Source organism: Thamnophis sirtalis, unplaced genomic scaffold (genome assembly GCF_051295495.1).
Source record: "Thamnophis sirtalis isolate CommonGarterSnake01/CBP01778 unplaced genomic scaffold, rThaSir2_p1.2 scaffold_3, whole genome shotgun sequence".
Taxonomy (NCBI): Eukaryota; Metazoa; Chordata; class Lepidosauria; order Squamata; family Natricidae; genus Thamnophis; species Thamnophis sirtalis.
The window spans coordinates 69,218,270-69,245,461 of record NW_028261383.1 but is presented as its reverse complement, the minus strand read 5'-3'; the positions used below and the strand labels follow the sequence as shown (position 1 = coordinate 69,245,461).

General features: G+C 38.2%; 1 protein-coding gene across 5 annotated transcripts in view; it reads right to left on the bottom strand.

Annotated features, from left to right (window-relative positions):
• PTPDC1 (protein tyrosine phosphatase domain containing 1) overlaps nucleotides 1-27,192 on the bottom strand; it is a 53,728-nt gene that overhangs the window by 2,369 nt on the left and 24,167 nt on the right. The window contains exons 1-9 of one of the 5 annotated variants that reach the window (XM_014056998.2): nucleotides 16,939-17,004; nucleotides 16,656-16,687; nucleotides 11,907-12,078; nucleotides 11,052-11,132; nucleotides 10,732-10,850; nucleotides 9,787-9,924; nucleotides 7,135-8,276; nucleotides 5,887-6,072; nucleotides 3,487-3,597 (exon numbers count right to left, since the gene is read on the bottom strand). In XM_014056998.2, the coding sequence (XP_013912473.2) occupies nucleotides 3,487-3,597; nucleotides 5,887-6,072; nucleotides 7,135-8,276; nucleotides 9,787-9,924; nucleotides 10,732-10,850; nucleotides 11,052-11,132; nucleotides 11,907-12,078; nucleotides 16,656-16,668 (1,962 nt within the window). In that variant the 5' untranslated portion in view covers nucleotides 16,669-16,687; nucleotides 16,939-17,004. Of the gene's footprint in view, nucleotides 1-3,486; nucleotides 3,598-5,886; nucleotides 6,073-7,134; nucleotides 8,277-9,786; nucleotides 9,925-10,731; nucleotides 10,851-11,051; nucleotides 11,133-11,906; nucleotides 12,079-12,422; nucleotides 16,630-16,655; nucleotides 16,688-16,938; nucleotides 17,023-27,192 lie in introns of those variants that run through there. The other 4 variants (XM_087709080.1, XM_014056994.2, XM_014056995.2 and 1 more) reach the window with 4 other exon arrangements.

The window sequence follows — 27,192 nt, the reverse complement described above, 5'->3', positions numbered from 1 at the left end:
ATTTTACCTACCTAGAGAGATTTCTGTTTTGTTATCACTGCTTTCTGTATTCCACCTGATGCAAATGTTAGCGCAGCGCTCTCTAAATTACATGACGCCATCGAGAGGCAGCAGCAAACTTACCCTGAGGGCGCTTTTTATCGTGGCTGGGGATTTTAATGAAGCAAGTCTAAAGTCTGTTCTCCCTAAGTTTGCATAGTATGTGCAGTGTACCACCAGAGGTAATAATACTCTAGACTATATGTATTCAAACTTAAGACAGGCATATAGAGCAACCCCCCTCTGCCATCTGGGTACGTCTGACCACATTTCTCTGCTACTGTGCCCAAAGTATATCCCCCTTAGGAAAAGGATACGCCCAGTCTTGAAAACTGTCAAAATCTAGCCGGAGGTAGCACTTTACCAGTTGCAGGACTGCTTTGAGACTACTGAGTGGAGTATATTTGAACATTTGGAGCTGCAAGAATTCACTGACACTGTACTATCATACATGAAAACATGCACAGACAATGTAACAACGAATAAACACATCAGAGTTTACAGTAATCATAAACCCTGGATGTCAGCAGAGGTACAATCACTTCTGAGAGCCCGAAACTCCACCTTCAAGGCAGGAAACGAAGACAAATACAATGAAGCCAGGGCAAACTTGAGAAGAGGCATTAAGGCGGCTAAACAGAAATACAAACAAAAGGTAGAGACGTATCTGGAAGATAATAATTTAAGACAGGTGTGGCAGGGGCTACAACACCTAACCAACTATAAGGGCAATACAAAAAAAATAGCCAATGCTAATGCCCTGCTAGTAGAGGAGCTAAACAGCTTCTTTACCCACTTTGAAGTCAAAATATCAGTCTCTGTGGCTCTAGCCCAAAGGCCTCTGACCTCTAGCCATTCACCCAGGATGAACATCAAGTGAGAGCTGAGCTGAAGGCTGTAAATCCCAACAAAGCTGCAGGTCCAGACAGACTGTTGGGGAAAGTGGTAAAAACCTGTGCTGACCAATTAACCGGTGTCCTGACAAGGATTTTTAACCTCTCCCTGCAACAGGCTAGAGTCCCATCATGCTTGAAACAGCCACAATTATCCCAGTTCCGAAGAAAGCAGCCATAAAAAGCTTGAATGACTAGAGACCCATTGCACTGACGTCTATAGTGATGAAGTGCTTTGAGAGACTGGTCCTACAACACCTCAGATCCTGTCTTCCACCAAATTTTGATCAATACCAGTTTGTTTATTGAACAGGTCGACAGGGGATGCCATCACCACTGCTCTACATATTGCACTGAGCCACCTTGAGAAATTTGGGAATTATGTCGAAATGCTTTTTAGACTATAAGCTCGGCCTTTAACACCATCTTACCAGGAATTCTCATTGAAAAGTTGATCTGAATTTCCCTCCCCTCACTTGTGAATGGGTCAAAGACTTCCTGACAGATCGTCCACAAACAGTAAGGGTTGAGTCCTTTACATCTTCCATATTAAAGCTCAGCACAGGCTTCCCTCAGGACTGTGTGCTCAGCCCATACCTGTACTTGCTGTATACATATGATTACATATCCTCTGATCCATCCAACATCATAATAAAGTTTGCAGACGACACAACAGTGCTGGGTCTCATAACTGGAATCAGCATACAGGGAAGAAGTCCAGAAGGTATCCGCATGATGCTCAAGAAACAACTTACATCTAAATTACTAGTAAGACAAAAGAGATGGTGCTAGATTTCCGGAAGCACGGAGAGGAACCTGCCCCACTGTATATCGAGGGAAACTGTGTGGAGAGGCTTTCCTCTTTTAAATTCTTGGGAGTGCTTATTAGTCAAGATCTCACCTGGAAAATCAATATGTCTCTGGTGATTGGAAAGGCCCAACAGAGACTTCATTTCCTTAGAGTCCTGCGAAAAAGTCAGGTGGAACAACGGCTGATGACCTCTTTCTATCAGTCCACCTTAGAAAGTGTCCTCACATATTGTATTACAATATGGTATGCTGGTTTAACAGCTGTGGACAGGAAGGCACTACAGAGAGTGATCAATTCAGAACAAGAAACCATTGATTGGCCTGACACCACTGGATGACATCGCTAGATCTCGCTGCTTTAGCAGAGTAAGGAAGATACTCAGAGATGATTCACATCCTGGTCAGTGTCTCTTTGTACTTCTACCATCAGGCAGAAGACATCAAAGTATAGCCAGCCAAGCAAACAGGTTTAAAGATAGTTTCTATCCTTGGGCTGTGAGACTTTTAAATACAACCACAATCACTCCATGCACACACTAGTTTTTTTTCTTTTTCTTTCTTTTTTCGTTTCTGTTATAATTTTGCACCAGTGAGGTTAAAACCAATTTCATTGTATTTAAGTACAATGACAATAAAGATTATACTTATGCTTATTACTTTATAAATACCCCAAGGAATGAACATACCTAATACTCATTATTCCTATTTCTCCCTCAACAAAAGCCCTTTGGTGGATCAGGCTAAGAGATGGACTGGCCCAAGGTCATCCGTATGACTTTCATGTCTAAGGTGGGACTAGAACTCACAGTTTCCTTATTTCTAGGCCAGCACCTTAACCACTGCACCAATCTGTCTCTTCAAGCTTTAGCCCAGTCCCAGGTTTACTGACAGAAAACAGATGGCCACCTCTTCTCTCTAAATAAATCATGACTGTAGATGTGAGAGAGATTATAGGTGCATCTGTCCGAAATAGAGGTAAAGTATGTTTTGCTTGTATTTCTGAATTAATACCCAAACTGGAATTTAATCTTTCAATATCTGCATCTTTCCAAATTTTGCAAGACACTTGTCATGTGTATACAAATCTGCCTAAAAATTGTAGAAGGAAATATTTTAAAATATGTAGAAATTTACAAAAATGCATGGAAATTGGTTGCAAAAATAACTTTGCAAACAAAATTCAACATATTGTAACAGATGATAAATAAAAATAAGGAAAAAATGAAATTGACAATCCGGTGTATTAGAAAGAATGGTTATACAGGATTGTGTTGAACTATAGCCACTGATATGTTTTGTTGAGGTAAATGCAAGACCCCAAATGCAATGTGTCCAGAAATGTTTGTCTATACTTTGTACACTGTTTACAAATGTTTCAGATATTAAGACAATGGCCCCAGTGTGGAAGATCAAATCATAGAGTTCTTTCCTCTTCTCATAAACCTGTCCTCAGACTGAAAATGATCCAAGATTCAATAACTCCGTTACTCAAAGTTTTACATAAATTGCTATAATTAATAAGCTATAAGGTAAACTCCATAGGAAGCTGCATTCTCATTATTCCATGGACTTGAATAGACAAGGAACCACTTATAAATTGGTCTCAGTACAAGGAGACAATTCAAGTTCCTGGAAAGAAATATCTGTTGGAATACTTTATTATCAGGATTATGGAAAGCACTGTAGGCTGATCAGCAGCCGCTGATGTATTTATAACAAAAGGCCACAATCATATGCTACTTGCCTTGGTGAATGCTTTAATGGCACGATTAAGAAGCAGCTCTTCCACATCTGTTGGTATTGTCTGCAAATTCACCACACAGTTTAAGATACACAATATGGTGTGATATTTTCCCTGAGGAAGCATAAATCAGGCTGTTAGGTATTATTAGAGAGCAACTCTGAAAACAAATAGGATACAATTCAACCCAAGTTAAGCAAGATGGAAGTCCTTTGGAGATGACCCTTTGGATGCAAGCTGTGATTTACAGTTATCATTGGATGAAAAATGTAAGGGGAGAACTCCTGACTCCAATTACCATTTGAAAATGTGAGGGAAGAGAGTCGACCAGGAGAGAAGGTTTGAAGAGAAAGAATCATATCACCTCTTCCTTCTGATCTTGATTCACAAGAGCCCTTCCATTCACAAAAAGTTAGCAAGTTTGGAGAACGTAATTCTGTTCATTTAAGCATACCTGATATTTAATTGTCACTAGCAGGAAATGTATTTACTTAAATTTGTTAAAATGTATATAACTCCTTTCCACAAATGTCATCAAGATATTAGGATTTAAAATCAGTAAGATTATAATTAAAGGACACTGATAATCTATTACTAGAAGCTTAAAATGAACATTTAAAGAAATGCTTTTTAACTCCTTTGCTGAAGGAACAGAAAGCAACCATTTGGGAGCATACAAAGAGGCGCCCTTTTTATATGTTACTGTTACTATGAGCTTTATCCAAAACACTACTATTGAAAATCTCTGTTAAGTGGGCAATCCCTCAATATTTAAAAATATATCTGATCACAGAAAAATCTTGCAATAAGCAAAAAGTAACATTTCTTCTAAAAGCGCCCCAATAGTATTGCCACCTAATAAATTAGAAAGAATTATTCAGTTCTTCCAGCCCATACCTCCTACAATTTTAGCTAACAGTACAAACAAAAAGACGTATAGTAGACATAGAATATGCAGTAATGAGTTCTCTGAATATGTCTCATACAGGTAAACCTTTAGCAACAATAATTGGGACCAGCAATTTGTTCATTAAATCTCTAAGTGAAACTATGACTATGATCTTACTTCAATTATCATTTTGCTGTGATGGTCGGAAATGTGAAAATTGGTTGTAAAAAAACTGGTTGGGTTTTTATTCAAAAAAATTTTACAAATTTTTTACAAATTTTTAAATTTTACAAATTGGTTATAAAAAATTACAATGGTAATTTTTTATAACCAATTATAAAAACCAATTATAAAAACCAATTATAAAAATTACCACTGTAATTTTTAATCACCATTGAACTGTGAATACAAGGCAATCATTACATGAGGACTTCCTACATTCATATCAATATAGCTATATCTATCCTGTCCTGTCCTACTCCATCCATCCATCCATCATAGAAAGAGATTGTGACTAGCCAAGATCATCTAGATGGATTCCATGTCCCTTCTCCACCCTCTACTTTGCCTTCAAATCAGATTTGACTCCTGGCAATCAAATGGAAAGTCTATAAAGTTTTGTAAGTGGTATACCATGTCTTCTTCCTAGAGTTGACAGAGGACAGGCCCAAAGTCATATTGCTGGCTTCTGTGCATAAATCAGGATTTAATTTAGATTTTCCCGTTCCTACTCCAGGGCCATAACCACTAGACCAACTACCTCTCAATCTATCATTATATTTTACTAAAAGAGAAGAAGAATTCTACCAGGAAATAAAGGTCAGAGAAAACATTAAGTCAAAGAAACAAATATAAATGCTTGATCATCATTCATACAAAATTAAGAACAAATCTATTTTCAATTTTTCTGCACAAAAATGCTTGAAAGAGATGTCAAAACTACCTTTGAAGAAATATATGATAAAAAATGATATAATTAGCCAGAGGTGTCACTAACATAATGAGAAAGATACAACTTAGAAACAAATACCAGTTATCTAAAATAGAAGACCTCACTATAGATCTATTAAAAATTTAATCAGCAGAATAAATTACTTCCCATTCATTCTGCAACAGGGCATTCAATTGCTGCTATATTTCAATTGGTTTTAAATGTTAGCTAAAGCAAGTATATATTGTACTTTTATTCAATGCAGCTCATTTCTGCTACTGAAAGCTGGGCTGATAAATAGATACAAACACATGAATAAATCACTCATTTTTCACATACTGTAAAGAAGCAGGGAAAATATGAAAGCTGCTTCATCTGGGCTGACAAAAGCAACATCATAACATCACAATGCAAACCTGCCACTTTTTGCATAAGTCACAACACTCATCACACGTGCAAAAGAAGAAGAACTTCCAGGTTAACAGGATATGTTGGAATGGTGCAGTTGCTTTCATTGTTCTCATGAAAGCAGCAAGAATCTTTTGTTGATCAAGAAATGTGAACAGATACATATGTTATTTACCTTTTCTAGTAATTTGAATGCTTCTTGAAAATCTGTGTTATTTTTTGCTAACACATCAACATCATTTTTGGTTAGAAGAGGTTCTTTAAGTTGCTCTATCCAAGACCACATCAAATTACTGAGAATAAAAGGATCCCTCTCAGCACATATTTTATCCCAGGCTCCATTTTGACTATTCAGTTCTTTCTAACAAAAGAAAAAAAACATTTAAATAAATGTTCTATTAATTGCATATTTTAAGACAGAACTGCATTATTTCTTGGCAAAAACAACTGCGGGAAGCACTTTCTTCTATAACATCATAACTATGACAAAGAAGAGAGTAGGTTAATATTTACTAGTTTTTCACCTGCCCAATCTCTCACTATTCAGACAATTGTATTCCCGAAAAAAGGCATTCTGGAGACAACATCTGTTGTATGCCTAATTCTTCTCCATGTTTGTTCTAATATATTAGAAACCCTATACAGTACAGGCTTCTTGCTTCAGACAGTCTCTTGCCTTCCTTCAGGTGATTAAGATCATAAACCAACACCTGAAGTATGGCTTATATATTCCCAATCTGTGTGCCAAGAAAATGAGACTATAGAAAGAGGGAGTTTTTGTTTTCTGTCAGAGAATCAATGCTTAACCCTTTCTTAATATAGAGCAAATATCTTAGTATCATATAGCAATTGCTTCACCAGAAAGTAAATCACTCCAAGCAAAATAGTTTCTTTTTGTTTTCTTTAGACAGTAAAAGTGCCAGTGGGAGTCTTTCAAGAATGCACAGTTAGTGTCCCCGTAAAATTGTTCATGCTCTAGTGCCAAGTCTATATCCTAATCTCTCTATTCTCCAGGCTTTTATACAAGACAATCAGGAGACAAAGAAGGGTAATGCAGAACATTTTCCCAACTCTTTCCCATATACATACATTGTCCCCACACTGGCATTTAAGGAAAAACTGTTTGCATCACAAAGTTCAGTTTTACCTTTAATTTACATTGCATTTATTTAAAAAGTTGGAGGAGAGAGTACATAATATTTGGTTCCTTCGTGTATGTTTTAATTTTAGGCTGCACTCCCTAGTTCCTATTTGAAAGGAAAACACACACACACACACACAAGATGGCTGGCTGTTCACTTCTCATCCCTGAAGCTTAGGAAATAGAAGATCTCAACTACTCCTAACCAGGAACATTCTTTCCATGTTTATCTAATGTACACATCTCTGACAATATTACTGAAAATATTAGAAAATGAAATACCTGCCACATTTCTACTTTAGACTTCACTTCTTCTGCTTCCATAAATTCATTCAGACTTGCCAGAGCTTTGGCTGCCAAAATTCTTCGTGCCTCTTGAGTTAATTCTGATTGCACAATGATATGGGGGATTGCGTCCGAAAGATCTCTGATATCATAAGTCCCACTTTCTGAATCTTCAGATGATATTCGTCTACCATAAATATCCTTTCTCACAAAATTATAGTTCAGTGCTTTTAGCTCCTCTTCTTCTTCTTCCTCATCCTCCTCTTTTTCTTTCTGATGATATGAAAGGCCTGAAGAAAAGGTTTTACTACGCAGTACTCTTTTTGTATGTCTAGATCTATGGCAGGCAGAAGAGTCGTCTTCATTTTTTCCTGGATTAAATTTTCCCTGAGTTGAGAAAGTAAACGTGTTACGAATTAAGACTTCTTGGTTTAGCTCAATATGAAGAGGCTGGCAGTCGTTCACCTTGCTTGGTGGGTTAGATTTGTTGCAGAGTGGCGCTTGTACAGGCACTGACCATAGTGTTTCTCCTTGCTCAGCGATAAATGCAAATTTTCTTAAATCTGTTTCACTATAGCTAAGGCGCCTTTTGGAACGGCTAAGAGACAAAAAGTGATCAGCAGTCCTCGATTTGCAAAGAGGATCACAATCGTGTTCCCTGGGATGAAGAGGATTTGATCCTGAGAGAGAGAATGGCTCCGAAGTACTACTGTCTTGTCTTCTTAACTCCTTATCAAGCTCCGTAGAAGCTAACTGAGAAACGGTCTCCTCAATTTCAGCTGACAGGTCTGGCATATCTATTAATTCTTCCTCTATCACCTGTCGGTTTTCAACCAAATCCAAGAGCAATTTGCAAACAAGATGGATAAGTTTTGGCACATATTTGAGATGTCTGCTTTCATATCCATGCAACAAATGCCGCTGCCTGATCAAGTACTGGGAAAGAGTCACTGCATGTGCTTTCGGCTCGCAGGTGGCAAAAACATTTCTGAGCGGAATTAAGAACTGTGAAAACTCCCTTACACACAACAACTGTCCTCTAGTCTGAATAGAATTAGGCCTTTTTGCTCTTACAAAAAGGATTGCTTGGTCTGCAGTCATTCTTGTTGCAAAAACTAAGTAACAAGCTATTAAGACACCTAGAAAGTGATACATAAAAATAGATTACTCTCCAAGTTCAGGTAAAGTCAAAAACAAAACAATGATAAACTCAGAAAACAACCTAGATGCTGTTTACATCACAGCAAACTGTTATCTATCAGTATATAAATTATCATCAACTGTAAGACTTAAGATTACATACTTTCTCTCTCTCTAGATATGTGTGTGTTTATACTTCTATACACACACACTACTTAAAGTATTTAAAAAATTAAACATGAACATTATATAAACAAACATTATATATTGAAACTTGTACATTAAACCAGCTGATTTTATGAATAAATTGCACACAAAATCAGATGGGAAAAGAGTTTTGAAGCGTAACATTTTATTTGCTGAGAAAATAAGGTCAAAGAAGGCTATGTTAAGCTTTCCTGCAAATGTTTTCTCTGCTTCAGAAGTGGAAGTGAGAAAATAGCCAAACAAGTATTTCCAAATGGTAGGTATCCAGAGAGAGAGAGAGAGAAGGCATTCATAGTTTGCATTTCTATTTAAGGGCATTAAATAATTCCTATTCCTTTGAATAATATTTTTAAAGTAGCTAAATTCTCTACTCCAAAGTTCTGTTTTCTTTTGAAATAATGTCAAAGGAAATACAGTTGAAAACTAAGATTTGTCTTAAATGTTTATAGATTCTCTCATGCTTAATTCTCAATTTCTTCTTTGAACTCAAAAAGCAGTTTAGAGGCATGGACCACTTTCAAAGAAAAAAATCCAAGAAATGCCAGCAATCAAATACAGGCAGCCCTTGACCTACAACCAGGATTGAGCACAAAATTTTCATTGCTAAGCAAGAGAGTTACTTAAATGGGGAGTTTTGCCACATTTTATGACCTTTCTTGCTACGGTTGTTAAATGAATATTTGCAATTGTTAAATTATAACATGGTTGTTAAGTGAATCTGGTTCCCCCTGTGCTTGTCAGAAGGTCAGCAAAGGTGACCATATGACCCCGGGACACTGTAACCATCATAAACACATGCTAGCTGCCAAGCATCTGAATTTTGATCACAGGACCATGGGGTTGCTGCAACGGTCATGTGAAAAATGGTCATAAGCCACTTTTTTCAGTGGCATCATAACTTTGAACAGTCACTAAATACCGTGTTTCCCCGAAAATAAGACAGGATCTTATTTTCTTTTGACATTTGAAATAAGCGCTTGGCCTTATTTTCAGGGAGATCTTATTATTTTTGAGGTGCAGGAGGTGGCGAGTGTGGTCACCTCATGTCTGCTGCTGTGTTGCAATATTTTCGGGGAGGGTTTATTTTTGGGGGAGGGCTTATTTTAGCACACGCGCTCAAAAGCCCAATTGGGCTTATTATCCAGGGAGGTCTTATTTCAGGGAAGGAGGGTACATGGTTGTAAGTTGAGGAGTATCTGCAATTTGTGCAGACTTTGCAATGCATCCCGTACAATGCATAAAGTTCAATATTGAATTTTAGAAAAATACATTTTAATTAAACTAGTTGTTGCATATTTGTACCTGTTCTGCCAAGTCCCGCATGACAATGAATAGCTACTCGCCCTTCCTGTAAGGCAAAAGTCATCACTTTTACCATATCGAGGATAGTAGTGAGAGATGCTACACCATAGTCCTTCCATCCAAAGTTATAAAAATAAACTAGAAAAAAAATTTAGAACATTATAATTAGAAAACCGTGCACCCACAGATATATCCTAATGACATTCCTAAGATCAGCAGTAGAAGAGAATGAATTATCTTCCCACATTGTGGAATGTTCATTTAAATTTAAATTTTTCCAATCTTACAGTCTAAATTCAGCAGGATTTTTCCTTTAGAAACATAAAACCTACAATGAAGGAGGAATGTCTCTCTCTATGTAGGTGTACATGCATTTAGATAGTATATAAAAATACACACTCAGTATTCTTCAATTAATTACATCCTTTTCAAAATAATCAAACACAATTATTTGTTTGGACAGTGTGGAAAACTCTTTTTGTGAAAGAGATGCTAATTAAGTAGATAGATATGTATGCATCTGTAACACAATCTCTCTCTCTCTCTCTCTCTCTCTCTCTCTCTCTCTCTCTCTCTCTCTCTCTCATACACACACACACACACACACACACACACACACACACACACGGAATTACTGCCAGTGAATATATGCCTATTGTCCTGTGTAATCTGTGTAATTTTTTGGTGAATAATTGCTAGTAATGTTACAGATATTACCAGGTGCAACTTTCATAATTTAGCTGTCAATTCCATGTCAAGTCATTTGTGATAGCCGCCCTCTCTTTTTCTACATCTTCATTAGTTGTATGTTACTGTATGTTATTTTTTCATCAATAAACATTCCTCAACTCGCTGCTTTTAACTTTAGAAGTAGGTGGCAGAAACAGCCTGCAAGCAACACACTTTATAATTAACCAGGAACAGCAGCAGCAGGAGCAAACTTACTTCCCGCCTCCATGAAGGCTTCAGGAAGATAGGTGAAACCACTTTCTTGTTCCAGTGGATTCCCACAGCTAGCATGTTCCCCGGGACGCTGAAGGTTAATTACTGTTTTTATGTCACATCTTAGGCAAAGAAAAAGATGATGCATTATTGAACAATGCGTCCTTTCAATGACTCCTTTCAGAGTCTTTTCCACCCGCATCCCATGTTATTATTCTTATTTCAGAATAAAATGCTACAAATGATCTGAGCAATGCAGGGAAGGGGGGGAGATGAGCTTCATTCTCTAAGAAGTTTAGTAATTTGTTACCAATTTCTTTTACCTTTGGAACTGTTCAATAATATTATATCTTCCAATAAGATCTGTGGAGGGTCGAGACATAGCCAGTATGTTATCTGTTACCCTGAAGAGATGATGGAAGAAGACATAAAAAATAGGAGTAAAAATATGTCTCAGGTATTTCTCATGTTTAATTGTTTTAGCAAATTAATGATAACATTTTATATGCTGTGCTTTCAAACCATGAAATGCTTTTGATCTTTGTTTAATAAATACTTACATAACAGAATGCTATTAAGATGACAAGATATAAAAACAGAGCTAACACCACTCTAGTTTTTTATCTATGTATAAAACATTTTTTTCTTCAGTAATCTTTTAAAAAGTTTATAAAATGATCCCACACATCTTGACAATGCTTTCATTATATTCAGTTGGGTTTTTTAATTTGACATTTCAGTTCAATTACCTGATCAATACATTTGAATCTTAGTTACATTTAAGTCTATAATAAAGATATCCATAATGAAATCCATGTTTCATCTTAAAACATATTGGATTAGGTTGAATTTAGTTTCTGTTGACATCAGTAGAATGCATTCAGTATGATTAATGCCTAGATGAAAACAATTGACCTTTGTTTGAATCTAGCCAACAGTTTTAGCATATAAATGTTTCAAGCATTAAGCTAATGGACACACAGATATTATATATAAACTGTCCAGCATTTCTGAAACACTTCTTGATCTTTATCAAGCTGTTTTCTTTCACTGACTGTATAATTTAATACTAAGCATATTTTTTTGCAAATTAGTTCAACAGAGTTACGAACTGCTTCATACGATATTTAAAAGTTAACATTTTTAAAAATGTATCATGAATGAATACTGTATATTACCAGGAGGAATATAATCCTTTAACAGCCTGTTCTTGTTCACTCCACCGAGCTGGGTTTTCATATTTGCAAGCACGGCCACCACATGCCATAGAACACTGCATATGACCAGGAATAACATGACGAAGGCGTTCTCCAACTTTTGTATATTTTGCAGTTGGACGTCTAGATCTTCCTGTAACCCAATGACAAGACAAAATAAAAGTTTCCAACAAAAATCAATTCTGAAAAACAAACATAAAAAGGTAAACTAAATCCAAAAATAACATTTATAAAGAAATAAGACTTTTCTTTCTTGATGTCTGTTTATGTAGTATTTCCTTAATACAGGAAGGATCATCTCATGAGCTAGAAACATTTAATAACAGCTGTTATCTTTGTTCATATTATAAACAAACAGTAAGATTAAAAGTGATACAGTAGTATTTTATTAATTAAGTGATGTGATCAACTTAAAATGATTAGTTATAAAAAAAGATCAGAATTAAGATTAGAATGATAAAAATGCCAATACTTTACTTCTTCTTTCATGGAAAGCAGCATTCAGCTCTTCAGGGCTTACAGAGGAAATAGCCACCATAACCCTATGTGTAGAAGTCGAGAGGACCTCTACAACTGAGCTCCGTCGCCTCTGAAGCACTTGGAAGAGAGGATCAGAAGAAGAATGTCTCCGGCCCTGAAAAAACTTGCTAAAAAGATTCACTGCCAAACGCCTCCTGGGTGATCCTTGCATGGTTACCCTCTATTTGCTGCACTTAAGATATGCCAGAGGATGAAGCTGAATGAGAAAGCTCACTTGCTCAGTACTGAACTTATACAGAGTCATGCATCTTTCTGTAAGATCTAACAGCCATTCAGAATAGGCTGCTGTCTCCATAGAAACGAACAATGAACTCACTGATGGCAGCTACGCCTTTTGGCAACTAAATTCTATATACATTTATTTTTCTTTTTTCTTTTTTTGCAGAACAAATTGTTCTACTACTGATGAGAATTAGAATCACTCAAAGCAGGTAATTCTGAACTGGACCAGGAATTCTGAAAATATTTTCTATGAACAGAAATGAATCCTGGAATTTGAAGAACTGAATTTAGCATCACAAGGTACAGCCTATTCTTCAGAAGACCTCTTAGAACTTTGCATCCTTCAAGTAATCTCAAGTTAATAAAGAAGTAAATATAGACAAAAGCAACTTAGTTATGACTGTAAAATGAAAGCAGAAACATTTATAACTGAATAAACTTTTCTCCTCCCCAAATTGTGTCATGAGCTTATTTTGTAAGCAAAGCAATTATCATACTTCTTGCTTTTAGCACTACCATTAAGGGTTTACAAAGACAGAGTAGGGTTTGAAAGACTATCCAGTCAATCATTCACATATATTTAATCAGCAGTAACAAAATGCAATACACAAGCAGTATTTCTGCTGTCTTGTGAAATACGTAATAGAATAAATTATTGCTGGTTGATGGAGCAGCAAAGTAAACAAAGTAGTTCTGTCAATATCCAGAAGCACTTAATACCAAAAAGAATTCCTAGCTATTGTTTCTAGGTTACATAGACCACCATGCAAAAAGACCTACAACTAAAATGTGCTATTTAAAATTATACACTTCATGGAATAATAGTCCTATGATTTCATTTCAATTTCTGCCTATATTCTTTAAAAACTACTGCCACTCTTCTGAAGAAACTGATCTTTTAAGTATACCTCAATGACAAATATTACATACTACCCAAGTTTTAAAATGTGAAACTATATCAGTTATTTCTAGAAATGTAATCATGCTGTCAACTAGAAATTGAGTGCTTATTTTTTTCTTTATCTAAAACCTGATCCATAAGTTAAACAATACCCCAAATAATGTGCTCCTGTCAGAACATCAGTGCGGAACAAACTATTAAGAATCAGAATGGATATTGCAAAATTCAATCTTTACAACTGCCCCACCTACCAATTGCAATGAGCCTACTCAATAAGCAGATTTAATGCATTTAGGTACAAAGTATTAAGGACTGGAAAGTTGTGATTAATCTTTATAGACAAGGATTTTAAAGGTTCAGAATCTTTGAGATATTAGCTCACAAATGCCTGTGTTGAACAGGAATTATGGCATTATTCACAATTGTAACGGCAAAATTGGGTTGAACTCATAGGGTAAAAATCCCCAAGCTTCCTTTGTAAGACTTCTTGGTTCTGCATGCTCTATTTCTCCCTCCTGACTTAGTGAAGTAGTTTGGTAGTTCTCACCTCCACTATCTATCTTCTGGGTGAGTGATTTTACCTGTCATCCTCCCCCTCCCCCAATCCTGCAGTGTAAGATACATAGGACTCACAAAGCATCTATATAAGTAAATGACAAAAATGAAGTCAAAAGGAAAAAAGGAAAAATAAATTCTATAGCACTGCCTCCTAGCCTTATTTATTGAAAGATATGACAAAGGAAATTAGCCTACTCCTTTGGGAGTCAAATCAATCTCTCAAATTATAAATAGAATCAGGCTTTATTTTATTTTTAAAAAAGTAAAAAGTAAATGTAAAAAATACATTTTGGGTTTCAGCAGTCATGTAAAATATTCAGTGGCAAAATAGATAAATATATACTGTACAGTTGTTCTAATTGTAGACTGCAGCTTAAAAGGACTTTTCATCGAAAACTATAAATAGAAGACTCGGGGCAGACACAGAATGGTCTGCTCCTAATTTATAGGGACTCTGCTATGAAGAGGTTCCAAATTGTATGAAAGCACAATTTATTGAGGGTGTACAGAAAACATAAATATCAGAGGCAGTAATGCTTAAAGAACAACATAAGTGGATTAGACCATACTGTAACTTAATTATTTCTTATTCCTCAAAAAAATAGACTAGTCTGGATTAAGATTGTCACTTCAACATGACAGACATTTTTTGGAGTTTTTACATCAGACAACAAAATGTCTTGGATCAGATATTAACATAATGTTTGTAATGTATAAAATGAAGACATTTGTACCACAGCTAATGCTCCATAAATAAGCAGTTCACTTCAAAAGCTACAGAACCTATTAGTTCATGTTAGTATGAATCAAAATTATTAAAAATATTGAGTTAAGGACCAAACAGCATCAGCTAAGTCATAAATCTTGTAACCCTTTTGAGTCTATGGCACCACCATGCTAATCTGGCAATTTTTATAGTGCCATATGACGTTGTTATTAATATCACTTAGAAATTCACATCTTCACTCCCATGTCATTTTGTTTCATTTAGTATTTGTAATGAATACAATATGACTTTTAGCTGGCATTCAACCTATTAATTTAATTCATAACCAAAAATAAAAGGTATTGTTTTCATGCATACAATAACATTCCACAAAATTACCATGTGGGAGTTAGATAACAACTTTAATGAGATGGCAATTACTGGTCATTTTCTGCAAAGAATATGAAGCAATAAACCTAAACAAGCAGAATAATTTATTAACCTTTTTGAGACAAGTTGCATTTAGATATTATCTTCCTGGATATCTAAAGAATATGTTCATGCAATACATTTTTTCTTTGCATAATGTTCAATTTATCATTCTTGATTACGCAAAGAAAGAATGTATTGCATGAAATAAATAATAAATCTGAAATTACTACTATATTTGGACTAGCAAAGAAACAAATTTGGTTTAAATGAATTTTAAAATGATGATTATTTTGTAAAACTAAGCCTGAGACAAGAGAACACGTATAAGCATAGATTATCCTTAGTTCTCCAATTTATTTTTTAGCTGTCATAGGAAATCTGTGTGAATACAAAGAGATTATATTATTTGTAAAAATCTTCAATGATCTTAAAAGCTTCTGCCAAAGATGAATCAGAATTACAATTTGTAACAATGAATATTTGTTCTCCTCTATTGTCAGTATTAACCTTTTAATACATAGAATTAATTTACTATTCCTTCTGACGCAGTTGCTCATTTTACAACCTGATATCAAGTTTAAAAATATATGAAGCAAAAAAACCAAACAAGCTAAATAGCTAAGAAATATATTGGGAAACCTGTGATGTTAACACATTGGGTTTTTTTTCTTCTCACATACAACTAAAATAATAACTTTTTAATACTCAGAAAACAGTGCAATTAAGAGATAATATCAGCAGAAGTGAAAGATATGTACATGAGATATTTGCCAAACGATTGACTGGCATGCAATCTGTTCCTTTGTGCCCCATGATTATTTTTAATATATCAATCTGGACCTTTCACGTCTTAAGTTGTGTAGGTCTAGCCTGCCCTGCATGGCATTACTACAAACAAAAACATTCAAATTGGGTAAAAAAGTTCTAAAATTATGGCCATTCACAACTCCATTTCCATTGTCAAGTTTGGACCAGCTACAAGAGCTGTGGCCTTCAGTTGTCCTGCTTTACCCAATGGAGGAACACATGAGGCAGTTTAGCCAGTTTCGTGCAGGGCAAATTAATGAGACTTAGCTCAATGTCTTCTCCTACATAAACAGTTTCATCCATGCAAGACAAAGCAGAGAGCCAGTGCACCAGGCTTCCTTTGGCATGAACAATGGTAGACTACATTTGATGAAACAGTTTATTCATCTTGTAGGGAATATTTTTCTTCAGGAAGAATAAAAATAGGAATTATGATTTGCAATACCTTCATAGAAAACTGAATTATGAAGATAAAACAACAACAGGAGTTGTATTGCATAAGGCTGTTATATGCTTAGAAATAATACTTCCACTATAGACTTACCACTTGATTCCATTACCTTCCTCCCATGAATCCTAAAACAAAGGTGAAAGGTTGTAGCAATATTGGCACGGTTTAGTAGTGACAAATTATTCATAAAATCTGTTTATGGCTTTTATTTGATTCTTTACCTGAATCCTATTTCAACTGATGGAACTATAAAATCTACTTGAAACAATCTGCTTCAGATCTGCATTCAGAGTTTAGATAAATTCAATATCTCATCCCTATTATTATCCGCAACTGGCTCTATCTGCTAAATTTCATTTACTAAAAAAGTAATTACCTGTATTCATGGTTGTGCTGCTGGTTATCAGAGAACAATAAGGTGACTCATTTTGCAATAAGACTACAGCAGCCATTGCAGTACCTGTAGGAACAAAATTTTAACAGTAAGCATGTGTTTCTCTATGTATGTGCATGTGTGTGTCAGCCCTACAAATCAGATTCAACTGATCTGGATTTTTAGTTGAATATATTTAAGCAGCTTGTAAGTATTTTAACTGCTGACATGCCTTTACTTTAGAGTTTAGTGTTTAAAATGTTACACTACTTATATTATTAAACAACATGAAAGCCTTGCTTGACCAATGGGATGTAAGAGAAATAAATGGTAAACAAGATTAACAAATAAAATAAAATAAACAGAATTGTTGTATATCTGTAAAGAGAAATAATAGATCCAATTGAAGGAAGTCTTATCTTGTGGAATGGTGTTGATGGACATATATGCCAGGAAATGAAAGACTAAAATTAAAGTTTGAAAAAATGAAGGGAAGAATTCAGTGAGTTACATTTATAATCAGCAAATCAGTGGTGGGTTCCAGATCCTATTGCAACAGGTACGGTTGCAATGGGACCCGGCGTCCTCCACATGAATGCACAGTGTGCGCATGTGTCTTACCTTCCAGTGACGCCTCCGCAAGCCTCCGCGATGCTCCAGCTGCTCGGCGGAGCGTTGCGCAGGTGCTGTATGTGCCATGTGTGTAAGCGCCGAAGGCTAAGTTTAAAGGACAGGTAAGGAGCACTGGCGGGGGAGCCCTCCAGAGCACCATACCGGAACGGTACCCAGTGCTCTGGGAAGGCTATGTGACTATGGGTTCAGCAACCATTGTACGGGCAAGCCAGTTGGCGCCCAAAAGGCAATCACATGATCATGGGTATGCTAGCTGAAACTTCCTAAACTAGTTGTAACCACCACTTGTTCAGCACTGTCATAACTTTGAATGTTTACTGAAAAAGCAGCATTAACTGATGACTATCTGAACTTCAACGCTATTAGAAACTTTCAGAACAATAAGTTTGAAAATGCTGGGTGAGTTTGCATTCAGTCTTGAACAACAAATTACTTATTTTTATCTCAACTTTGTTATTTTTATAACTCTTATTTTTATAAATAATTCAAAGCAGCAAATACACATAATACACTTTCCTCCTCATTTTCCCCACAACAATCTAGTGAGGAGAGTTGTCCTGAGAAGCCCAAAGACATACAGATGCCTTTCATGCCTAAGGCTCCTAATTTTTAGCCTGGTGTCTTAATAGACCAAACTAACTATTGCTACTTTAGGCAACCCTTTATAGACTTTCCGCTGATACAAGGGCAGAAAATACGTTCTAGGTCAGTGATGGCGAACCTTTTTCGCATCGGGTGCACAAAGCTTGCATACGCGCTTGTGTGCCCACCCCCATAATTTAAAGCCCCCCATGCCGTGCCGCCAGCGCATGTGTGTGTGTGAGACCCCCCTCCCCCGCTGCCCTGCTCATGCACACATGGCTTTCTTGGAGCCTGGGGAGGGTAAAAACAGCCTCCCCAGCCCCTCCCAGAGGCCCTTCGGAGGCCACAAATATCCCAACTTCCAACTTCCGGTGAGCCCAATAGGTCTGTTCTTTCCCCTCCCCAGGCTCCAGAGGCTTTCTAGGAGCCTGGAGAGGGTGAAAAACAGCCCAACACTCAAACCGGAAATTTGGGAGCAGACTTCTGATTGCCCGTTGGGCCCTTTTTCTCCCTCTGGAAGCTTCAGGAAGCTTCCCTAAAGCCTCTGGAGGGCGAAAAATCAAGATTGAAAATCAGCTGGCCAGTGCGCGCATGCGTGCTGGAGCTGACAGGGCAACGCCTCGTGTGCCCTCAGAAATGGCTCCATGTGCCACCTATGGCACGTGTGCCATAGGTTCGCCATCACAGGTCTAGCAATAGCAGTTAGACTTATATACCGCTTCATAGGGCTTTCAGCCCTCTCTAAGCGGTTTACAGAGTCAGCAAATTGCCCCCACAGTCTGGGTCCTCATTTTACCCACCTCGGAAGGATGGAAGGCTGAGTCAACCTTGAGCCGGTGACATTTGAACCGCCAAACTGCAGCTAACAGTCAGCTGAAGTGGCTGCAGTACTGCACTCTAACCACTGCGCCACCTCGGCTCTAACCACTGCGCCACCTCGGCTCTAGGTATTTGTTTATATCAGAGATGAAATATGGAATAAAAAAATAATTGTAACATTTAAGGGGGTGGAGAGCAGTGGTGGGTTTCAAAAAAATTTTAGAACCTATTCTGTAGGTGTGGCCTGTTTTGTGGGAGTGGCTCGGCAGTCGTGTTACTGGGTGAGAATGGCTTGGCGGTCATGGGACTCGGTGAGAGTGGTTTGGCAATCATGTGACCAGGTGGGCGTGGCCAACTTGTAAAATGTGGTGACACTCACTTAACAACGCTCTTGCTTAGCAACCAAAATGTTGGCTCAGGAACTCCGGCACACAAGTCTTAAAGCTGTCAAATTACAAGACCCTTGCACTCCTAACCCTTTAGAAAAAAAACCCAGGGGTGTTCAAACTTGACAGCTTTAAGACTTGTGGACTTCAACTCCCAGAATTCCTCCTCCAGTCATGTTGGCTCAGGAACTCTGGCATTTGAAGTATGCAGGACTTAAAGCTGTCAAGTTACAAGACCCTTGCACCCCTAACCCTTTAGAAAAAAAATCCCAGGGGTCTTCAGACTTGACAGCTTTAAGACTTGTGGACTTCAACTCCCAGAATTCCTCCTTCCCTCGCTCAGCTGCTATCACTTGGGTGCTGCCAGGACAAGTGAGGTCTTGGGAAGGATTTTCCCCACAGAAAGCTCCCCTATCCTATCCCCTTCTCTCCTTCAGGCCTGCCCCATAGAATCCTCTACTACCTTCTCTTCCTCAGGCTTCTCTCCAAACTCCCAGGCAGCAGGCTGGATGAGTCAAGCACTGGCCACTGCCACTTCCAGGTTTTCAGTTTGGGAAGGGGGAGTAGAACGTCTAATTCATGAGCATCAGAGAAAGTTAATAATAATATATGAAATACTAAATGCTCTGATGGTCATTTCAAAAAATCCTTTGTTACTGAGCACCTAGAAACCAAGAGGAACATACGTGCCAAATTTCAAGTTTGTAGGCTTTACAGTTCTGAAGATTTCATGATTCCTGCATGAGTGTTTTTGCGTTTATATATATATAATTTTTCTTTCACTTTTTATTCATTCTCCTTTTTTCTTTCTTCTTTTAGTTTGCATTCGGCATTACTTTAATAATCAAAACTTACACACAGATACAGTGTCATTAGTGAATAAAAGAGATTTGAATTGTAAAACAAATATATGAAAGAAAAGTGAGTGAATCAGAAGAAATCATGAAAGAACCAAATTGAAGATACTTTCAGAGTAGTGAGCATTTTAAAGAATAAAGGCAATATATGAAGCAGTGTATGGATATGGAAACAGTGAGAGGCATGGAGAAATATAGTTAATAATGTTATAGTGAATAATACGAGGAAGAAGGATAGTATTTTTCATATACTTTCATTTTCCTTCAGAGCAAGGTAGGGGAGAAGAAGAAAAAACCCTGAGATGTCTCAACTGCTTTCAATAATAGATGTAACTGTGCTAAATTCTTTACTTGCTTCCAGATTTAGATGCGACACCTATAATCTCACCAAAGTCACTGACACATTGCAGTGTTTAATGTGACAGAATGAAAAACATTAAATGCACAAAGAGCAATAATATTAATTGTACTTTTCAGCAACTGTAGCAGTCAAGAATTACATCTGCACCTTAGTCTAAAAATACAGTTCCAGCCTTATTTAAATATATTTACAGAATTTATCTGTTTCTTTAAAATAATTTCTTCCTTGGATTATAGAACATAATAAATAAATCCAAGATTTTAGTATCCATTTGATTTTCTCAAACACGAAGTTAGCTGTAAATATTTTTTGGCATCCTATATGAACCTGGAAGCTCTAACTTAAATAATAAGTGCCTACAAGATTAATTTAGTTTCGAAGAGTAAAGGTCCACATTGGACTGTTTCAATCTGTCTTTTAATTAAAAATATTTCATTTCAAAATGTGTCTAAATACTAAAAACTCCTTTCACTATATAGGTACCACCAGCTTATTTTTTACTTCCTAGGTTTTATGTTGTCATGAATACTAGTTAACAATAGGTCTCATTTCCTCTGGATGTATTTAATCCAATTTTAAATGTATCACACTTTATTTGGCAAATTCTATAAACTAAATTATACGTTAAGTAAAAACTAGACAGTTTTGTTTGGCTTGAATTTATAGCTATTTGGTTTGTTTCTTTAATTAGTACATTTCATCATTTGAGGAAAGATTTTTCTGCTCCATTTTTCTACCTAGAGCACTGTTTCATTGAGTTCATTGTAATATTAAGAGTGCTGTAATATTCTTCATTGTTATGTTAGCTTTTAACTGAAGCGGGAGCTATTAATTCATATAGATATAATTCTTAATAAAACTATTTGTCTAAGCCAAAGGAGCTTGAGGTTCTTATGAACTTATGATCATGACTTCTTTACTGTAATATATTCCATCTATCCATCTATCTATGCATCCGGATAGCATTTATTCCAAAATATAACAAGACAATATTTGGTATTAAAAGGCTGCTACAGTTAAATAGCATTTTGTATGTTCTATTTCATGCAGATAGTCCTCATTTAGTGACCAAATTGGGAGGAGGTTGTTAAGCAAATAGATTGCTAAGTACATTTACTTTACAAACTGAAAAGCTTGTAAACGAACGTTGGTACTTACCTGAACATCGATTCTAATGATGGGGACAAGAGGTGCTACCATCAGGCTATCATCAATCCTGATTGGTCCATAAACTGAGAGAAAGTGTTGCAGCCACGCCTCTACTCCTTTTGCCCAGTTCCTTGAGGTCGCATGGAGTAATGATCTGTAATAGACTTCACAAGGGTACCCCCTCCCAGGACAGGCCGCTATGACTAATAGGGTGGGAGGTAGCACCTCCAGTCCCCATCATTAGAATCGACGCTCAGGTAAGTACCAATGTTCATTCTTCATGATGGAGAGCGGGAGGTGCTACCATAGGGATGTACCCAAGCTAATGTCCATAGGGTGGGGAAGAAGTTATGAATCTATAGCAGCTGTAGGAGCCATTATCTGCTGCACCACTCTATGTCCAAAGGACACTTCAGCTGATGCATAAGCGTTTAGTCTGTACTGTCGTATAAAAGAAGTAGGGATGTCCAAGATGCAGTCCTACAGATATCTTTAAAAGGCGCTCTAGTCGCCCATGCCGCCGTGGTGGCTGCATTGTGAGTAAAATGTCCAGTAACATGTTTTTATTGTCATTTTATTATTATTATTCTTTCTTCGATGTAAGCCGCCCGGAGTCCTCCGGGATTGGGCGGGCTATAAATCGATTAAATAAATAAATAAGTAAGTAAGTAAGTAAGTAATACCGTGAGGTGGAACCTTGCCCTTGGCTCCATAAGCCAAGGAGATAGCCTTCCTCAACCATCTTCCTATTGTGTTCGGGGATACTCTAGCACCTTGCGTGGTTGGTTGAAAGGCCACCAGCAACTCCTCTGACCTTCAAAATGAGACCGTTCATCTGAGGTAAATGTGCAGAGCCCTACAGACATCCAGCCTATGCCAGAGATGCTCCCTTGTGTGGAAGGAGCCGGACAGAAGTTGGGTAATACTACCTCCTGCGTCCTATGAAAGGGAGTATTAATTTTAGGAAGGATCTTATTGCATTCTTTGATAAAGTGACAAAATTAGTGGACCAGAGAAATGTCGTTGATATAGTTTACTTGGACTTCAGTAAGGCAACTGATAAGGTAGACCATAACCTACTACTAGATAAAGTAGAAGAATGTGGGTTGGACAGCATCACCACCAGATGGATTCGTAACTGGCTGAGGTACCTATGGTGGGAAGGCAAAACCGGGATGTGCAGATATGCTTCAGTGAAGTCTATAGAGGCCATATAGTCTCGTTGCCTGATTCCTTATAATATAGACCTCAATGAGGCCATTTTAAAATGTCTGTAGATGATATATCTGTTGAGACATTTCAGATCCAGGATCACGCTGTCCCACTCCTGAACTCTTAGGAACTATAAAAAGGTTGGAATAAAAACCCAACCCTTGCTCTTTCAATAGAACCGGCTCTATTGCCCGAATTTCCAGTAAGTGTCAAATTGCAAGCCATATAAGATTGCACCTTACAGGGTTCCGAGAAGAAGAGAAGGACCTAAAGAAATTTGGAGCGGAGGACAGAGATTCTAATCTGAGTCCCTGTTGTACAGTTGAAAGGACCCAAGCGTCAGTCGTTATGCGTCCCCATTGTGATGCAAAGTGATACAGGCGGCCGCCTATAGGAAGTGTGGGATTATTCTCTGCAGAAGGGATCACCACCTCCCCCACGAAAAGGCCATTTGGATTGGCCCTGGTTTCTGTTCCTGTCAGGGAAATAATTTCTATTCTGGAATCGATCCACCCCAGAGTTATAGTACCTGTTCTATTGGTAATAAGGCTGACTGGGACGGAAGGAGGATCGTCTGTGGTAGGGAGCCGGCCAGTTCTCCTGTCGCTTGTTCGGAATGGGGAGCACTTTCTTTTTCTCCTTGTTTTCAATCAAAATGGGCTCCAAGAAGTTGCCAAAAAGAGATCCTCCCGCATAAGGCGCAGACGCTAGATGGAACTTAGATTTGCTATCTGCTTGCCAGTTCCTGAACCAGAAGAGGTGCCTGGAAGCCACGGAAGCAGACAACGCTCAAGAAGCGAACTTGACAGCATCAAGGGTAGCATCTGCAGAGAATTGTGTTGCAGCGATAATCTTATTAAGATCTTTCAGTGCATGAGCGTCTTCAGGTGATATGCGCTCCTGCAATTGCTGCAACCATAAAAACGTAGTTCTATTAAAGAAAGAGGCAGCCGCTGCTGATTTAATGGCCCATGCTGAAGCTGGAACCCCTTCCGTAAGAAGAGTTCAGATTTTTTATCCTCAGGCTTCAGCTTGTCTGCAATGTCTAAAGAGGCCACTGTGGCAGAAGAAGACAGGGCTGCAACTAGGGTATCAACCAAGGGAACCTGAAGTGCTTGGGAAAACCCTTGATCTAGGTTGTAATAGCGGCTGTCACTCCCTCCCGGGTTTGGAAAATTTCCAAGGTGAGTCCACTGGTTGTTTACTATCTCTAGGAATATAGGAGAAGCAGGAACCTCTTCTTTGTTCATGGCCATTTTAGCAAACATTGTCTGGGATAAGTCCTTGCATTTGTCAAATCTGCTTTCCCTTTGGGCTGCTAGTTGACGTTCAGCCCGGGCCACTCGCTTCTCTGCACTGCACTGCTCATCTCTTAATGCTGCTCTGGATTGGTGCTGAGCAGCTGGGGTGATGGTAGAGGTGGCCCTGGTAGTAGGCCTCATTGTCTCCTGAGGCTCAACCTGCAGCCTATTAGTGGCTACATCCAATGGTGCCCCCTTAGCCGCTGCCATATCTCCCCCAGGTTTACTCCTGCACCACTTCAATAACATAGTTCACAGAAAGGGGGATGGCAATGTGAGTTGCGAGTCTGCAGTAAAAAAGAGGGTCCGTTTAAATTTGTCAGCCTCACTGCAAAGAAAATGACCTCTGCATAGTCATCCCCAAAATGGCCACTCGGCATTCTGGCAAATAAATAAATTGGCGGCAAGCCTTGTTTTAAGTAGATCCTTACTGCCACAGAATGCTCCCAAATTGGTCACCCAAATCACAGAACACCGGCCAGGAACGGCCTTGAAGAATGGCGCCAGTCACTTACGCTCAATTGCCTTTGTTAACTCTTCCTCAGAGCGCCCAGCAATGGTGGCCAATGTCTGAAAACCCCCTCAGTGCTAATTGCAGCTAGGCAATCTGCACGATGCAGAGCAGTGGCTGGCTGACTCTCCCCCCCAAGTCTCTGCTTCATAACGGCCTTCCTCAGCACAGGACTGCGGCAGTGCGAGCATTTAGTTTAGTTTTAAGTCCAGCCAGCTGCACTGACCTTCAAGCCAATTCTCTCCATTGTGGCTACCAGATCCGCTTTCCAAACTGGCGATCCAGCACCCCTCAGGGGAAAATAAGGTAAACGGCCCTTCCTCCTCCTCGTGCTAATTTGGTTGAATTGAAATTTTTGAATAGTAGAAACCAATTGTAGAATTTAGTAACCGAATTTGATATAAAAGAGAGTTTCCAATAATTGGAACTAGAGAAAATGAGGTATCAGCCTAATTGGACCATAGACTGAGAGGAACTGGGCAAAAGGAGTAGAGGCATGGTTGCAACACTTACTCAGTCTATGGACCAATCAAGATTGATGCTAGCCCAATGGTAGTATCTCCCGCTCCCCATCATGGAGAATATGAGGACTAGTCATAAAGTTACTTTTTTATCACTGTCATAATACTAGTAGTTGCTAAACAAGGACTACTTGTAGTTTTCAAGTTTGAGTTCTACATTCATAAAAAAGACCAAGCACGGGGCAAAACGTTCTACTGAACATTATTAAAATTCCAAAATAATGGAATATTCTAGATAGCCTTAAATATGAATTATAAACAAATTAATTAGAGATTGGTAATATTTCTATTTGAAGAGGGTTGCATTCAACGATGCAAAGTAGGGTATTTAAGAGTTACATGATAGTTTTTACTTCTCTTTTGTTGGTGAGGAACCCACTCATAGTTTTTGGCCAGAGTGAGCTGCATGCATTCTTAACTAAGATAACCATGCCATTCATAATTTAGTCAGTTTCCTACCTTCTATGGAATACTGTATACCAATCCAATTCCCACTTAATTTTCCAGAGTACAGAGAAGTCCTTTATGCTTACAGAATGTGAAAAATGTTACACATGTATATTAATGAATAATTTGATTCCTAGGATGTTTTCTTTATCATAATTAAAAACATTTCTTTTCCTGAACAGAGCAAAAAAGCAACTGCTTAAACTGTATTGTAAATTCTAAACAATACTTATTAGGAAGATGTTCATGTCAACAATTGGTTAATTTTTTTCAGATTGTTTTTACTCAAGACATGTGGCATGTTATTTCAGGTTATGCTCCTAATTCGCCTGCAGAGATAATGACGCCATTTGTCTTTGAATCATTAGCTGCTGGCTAATCAGATCAATTACATTTATCTAGGCACCATGCACCTCTAACTGCTCTCACAGATAAGAAACTCAGGGAGAAGCTTGTCTGATTTTTCCGGACACTATCTTGTTTACACAACTTAAGGAATATTTCATCACTCTTTATTTATATAACAGTTCTTGCCTCTTTCCCTCAATATTGTCACCCTGGTTTTCTACAAAAATGATCTGTAATCTTAGAAGCATGGATGAAATGGAAATTTTTCTTCCCCTTATGCTGATTAAAGTCATTTCCTAAGAAGATCATATCTGAAAGCTACTAATTGGCAGGGTCCAAGTCAATTGAGCTTTTTGTCAGGATCTGAGACTACTGTACTAGTTTTCTGGTCAGTACCAGCTACGAGATACCTATAGGGGGAGAAGGCTGTCTGTTTTTCTTCACCCCTTTAAAGGTGAAGAGAAAGGGCGTTGGTACTTACCTGATACGCCTCTTCTCATAGTGGGGGGAGGAGTATCCAGGATGGGTGTTGACTTTGTCCTCTCATGATTGGATGAGTCAGATAAGCTCTTTGGGTAACGCCCCCTGGCCAGCAGGACTACCCATTCTTTTGACGAAGAGCTCCATCCGACTCGTTGCACCATTCACTCCAGACTCTTAATTCAGTTCTTAGCTTTTATCGTCTTCAACATCAATATTTATATAACTTCATAAAACTGTGAACATAAAACTTAGTCGTACAAACATAGTCAGGGAGGGACTGGATACTCCTCCCCCCACTATGAGAAGAGGCGTATCAGGTAAGTACCAACGCCCTTTCTCCATAGTGAGGGGGGAGGAGTATCCAGGATGGGACGTACCAAAGCCTGCACGTCCCTAGGGAGGGAGACCCCAGAGGCCCCATGTCCCCCGCTTGTGCCAGTTGAGGCGTGGGCTCCGCCCTGTGAACCACCTGCAACGCCCTGCGTCCAAGAGGCCCTGCGTCCAAGAGGCTTTTGCCCTGCGGGGTAAAAGAGTCCAGTTTATGGTTCCTAGCAAAGGGAGAGGGGGAAGCCCACGTGGCTGCCCTGCAGATTCCGGCCAGGGCTGTCTGCGTGGCCCAGGCCCTGGATGTGGCTGCGCTCCGCGTG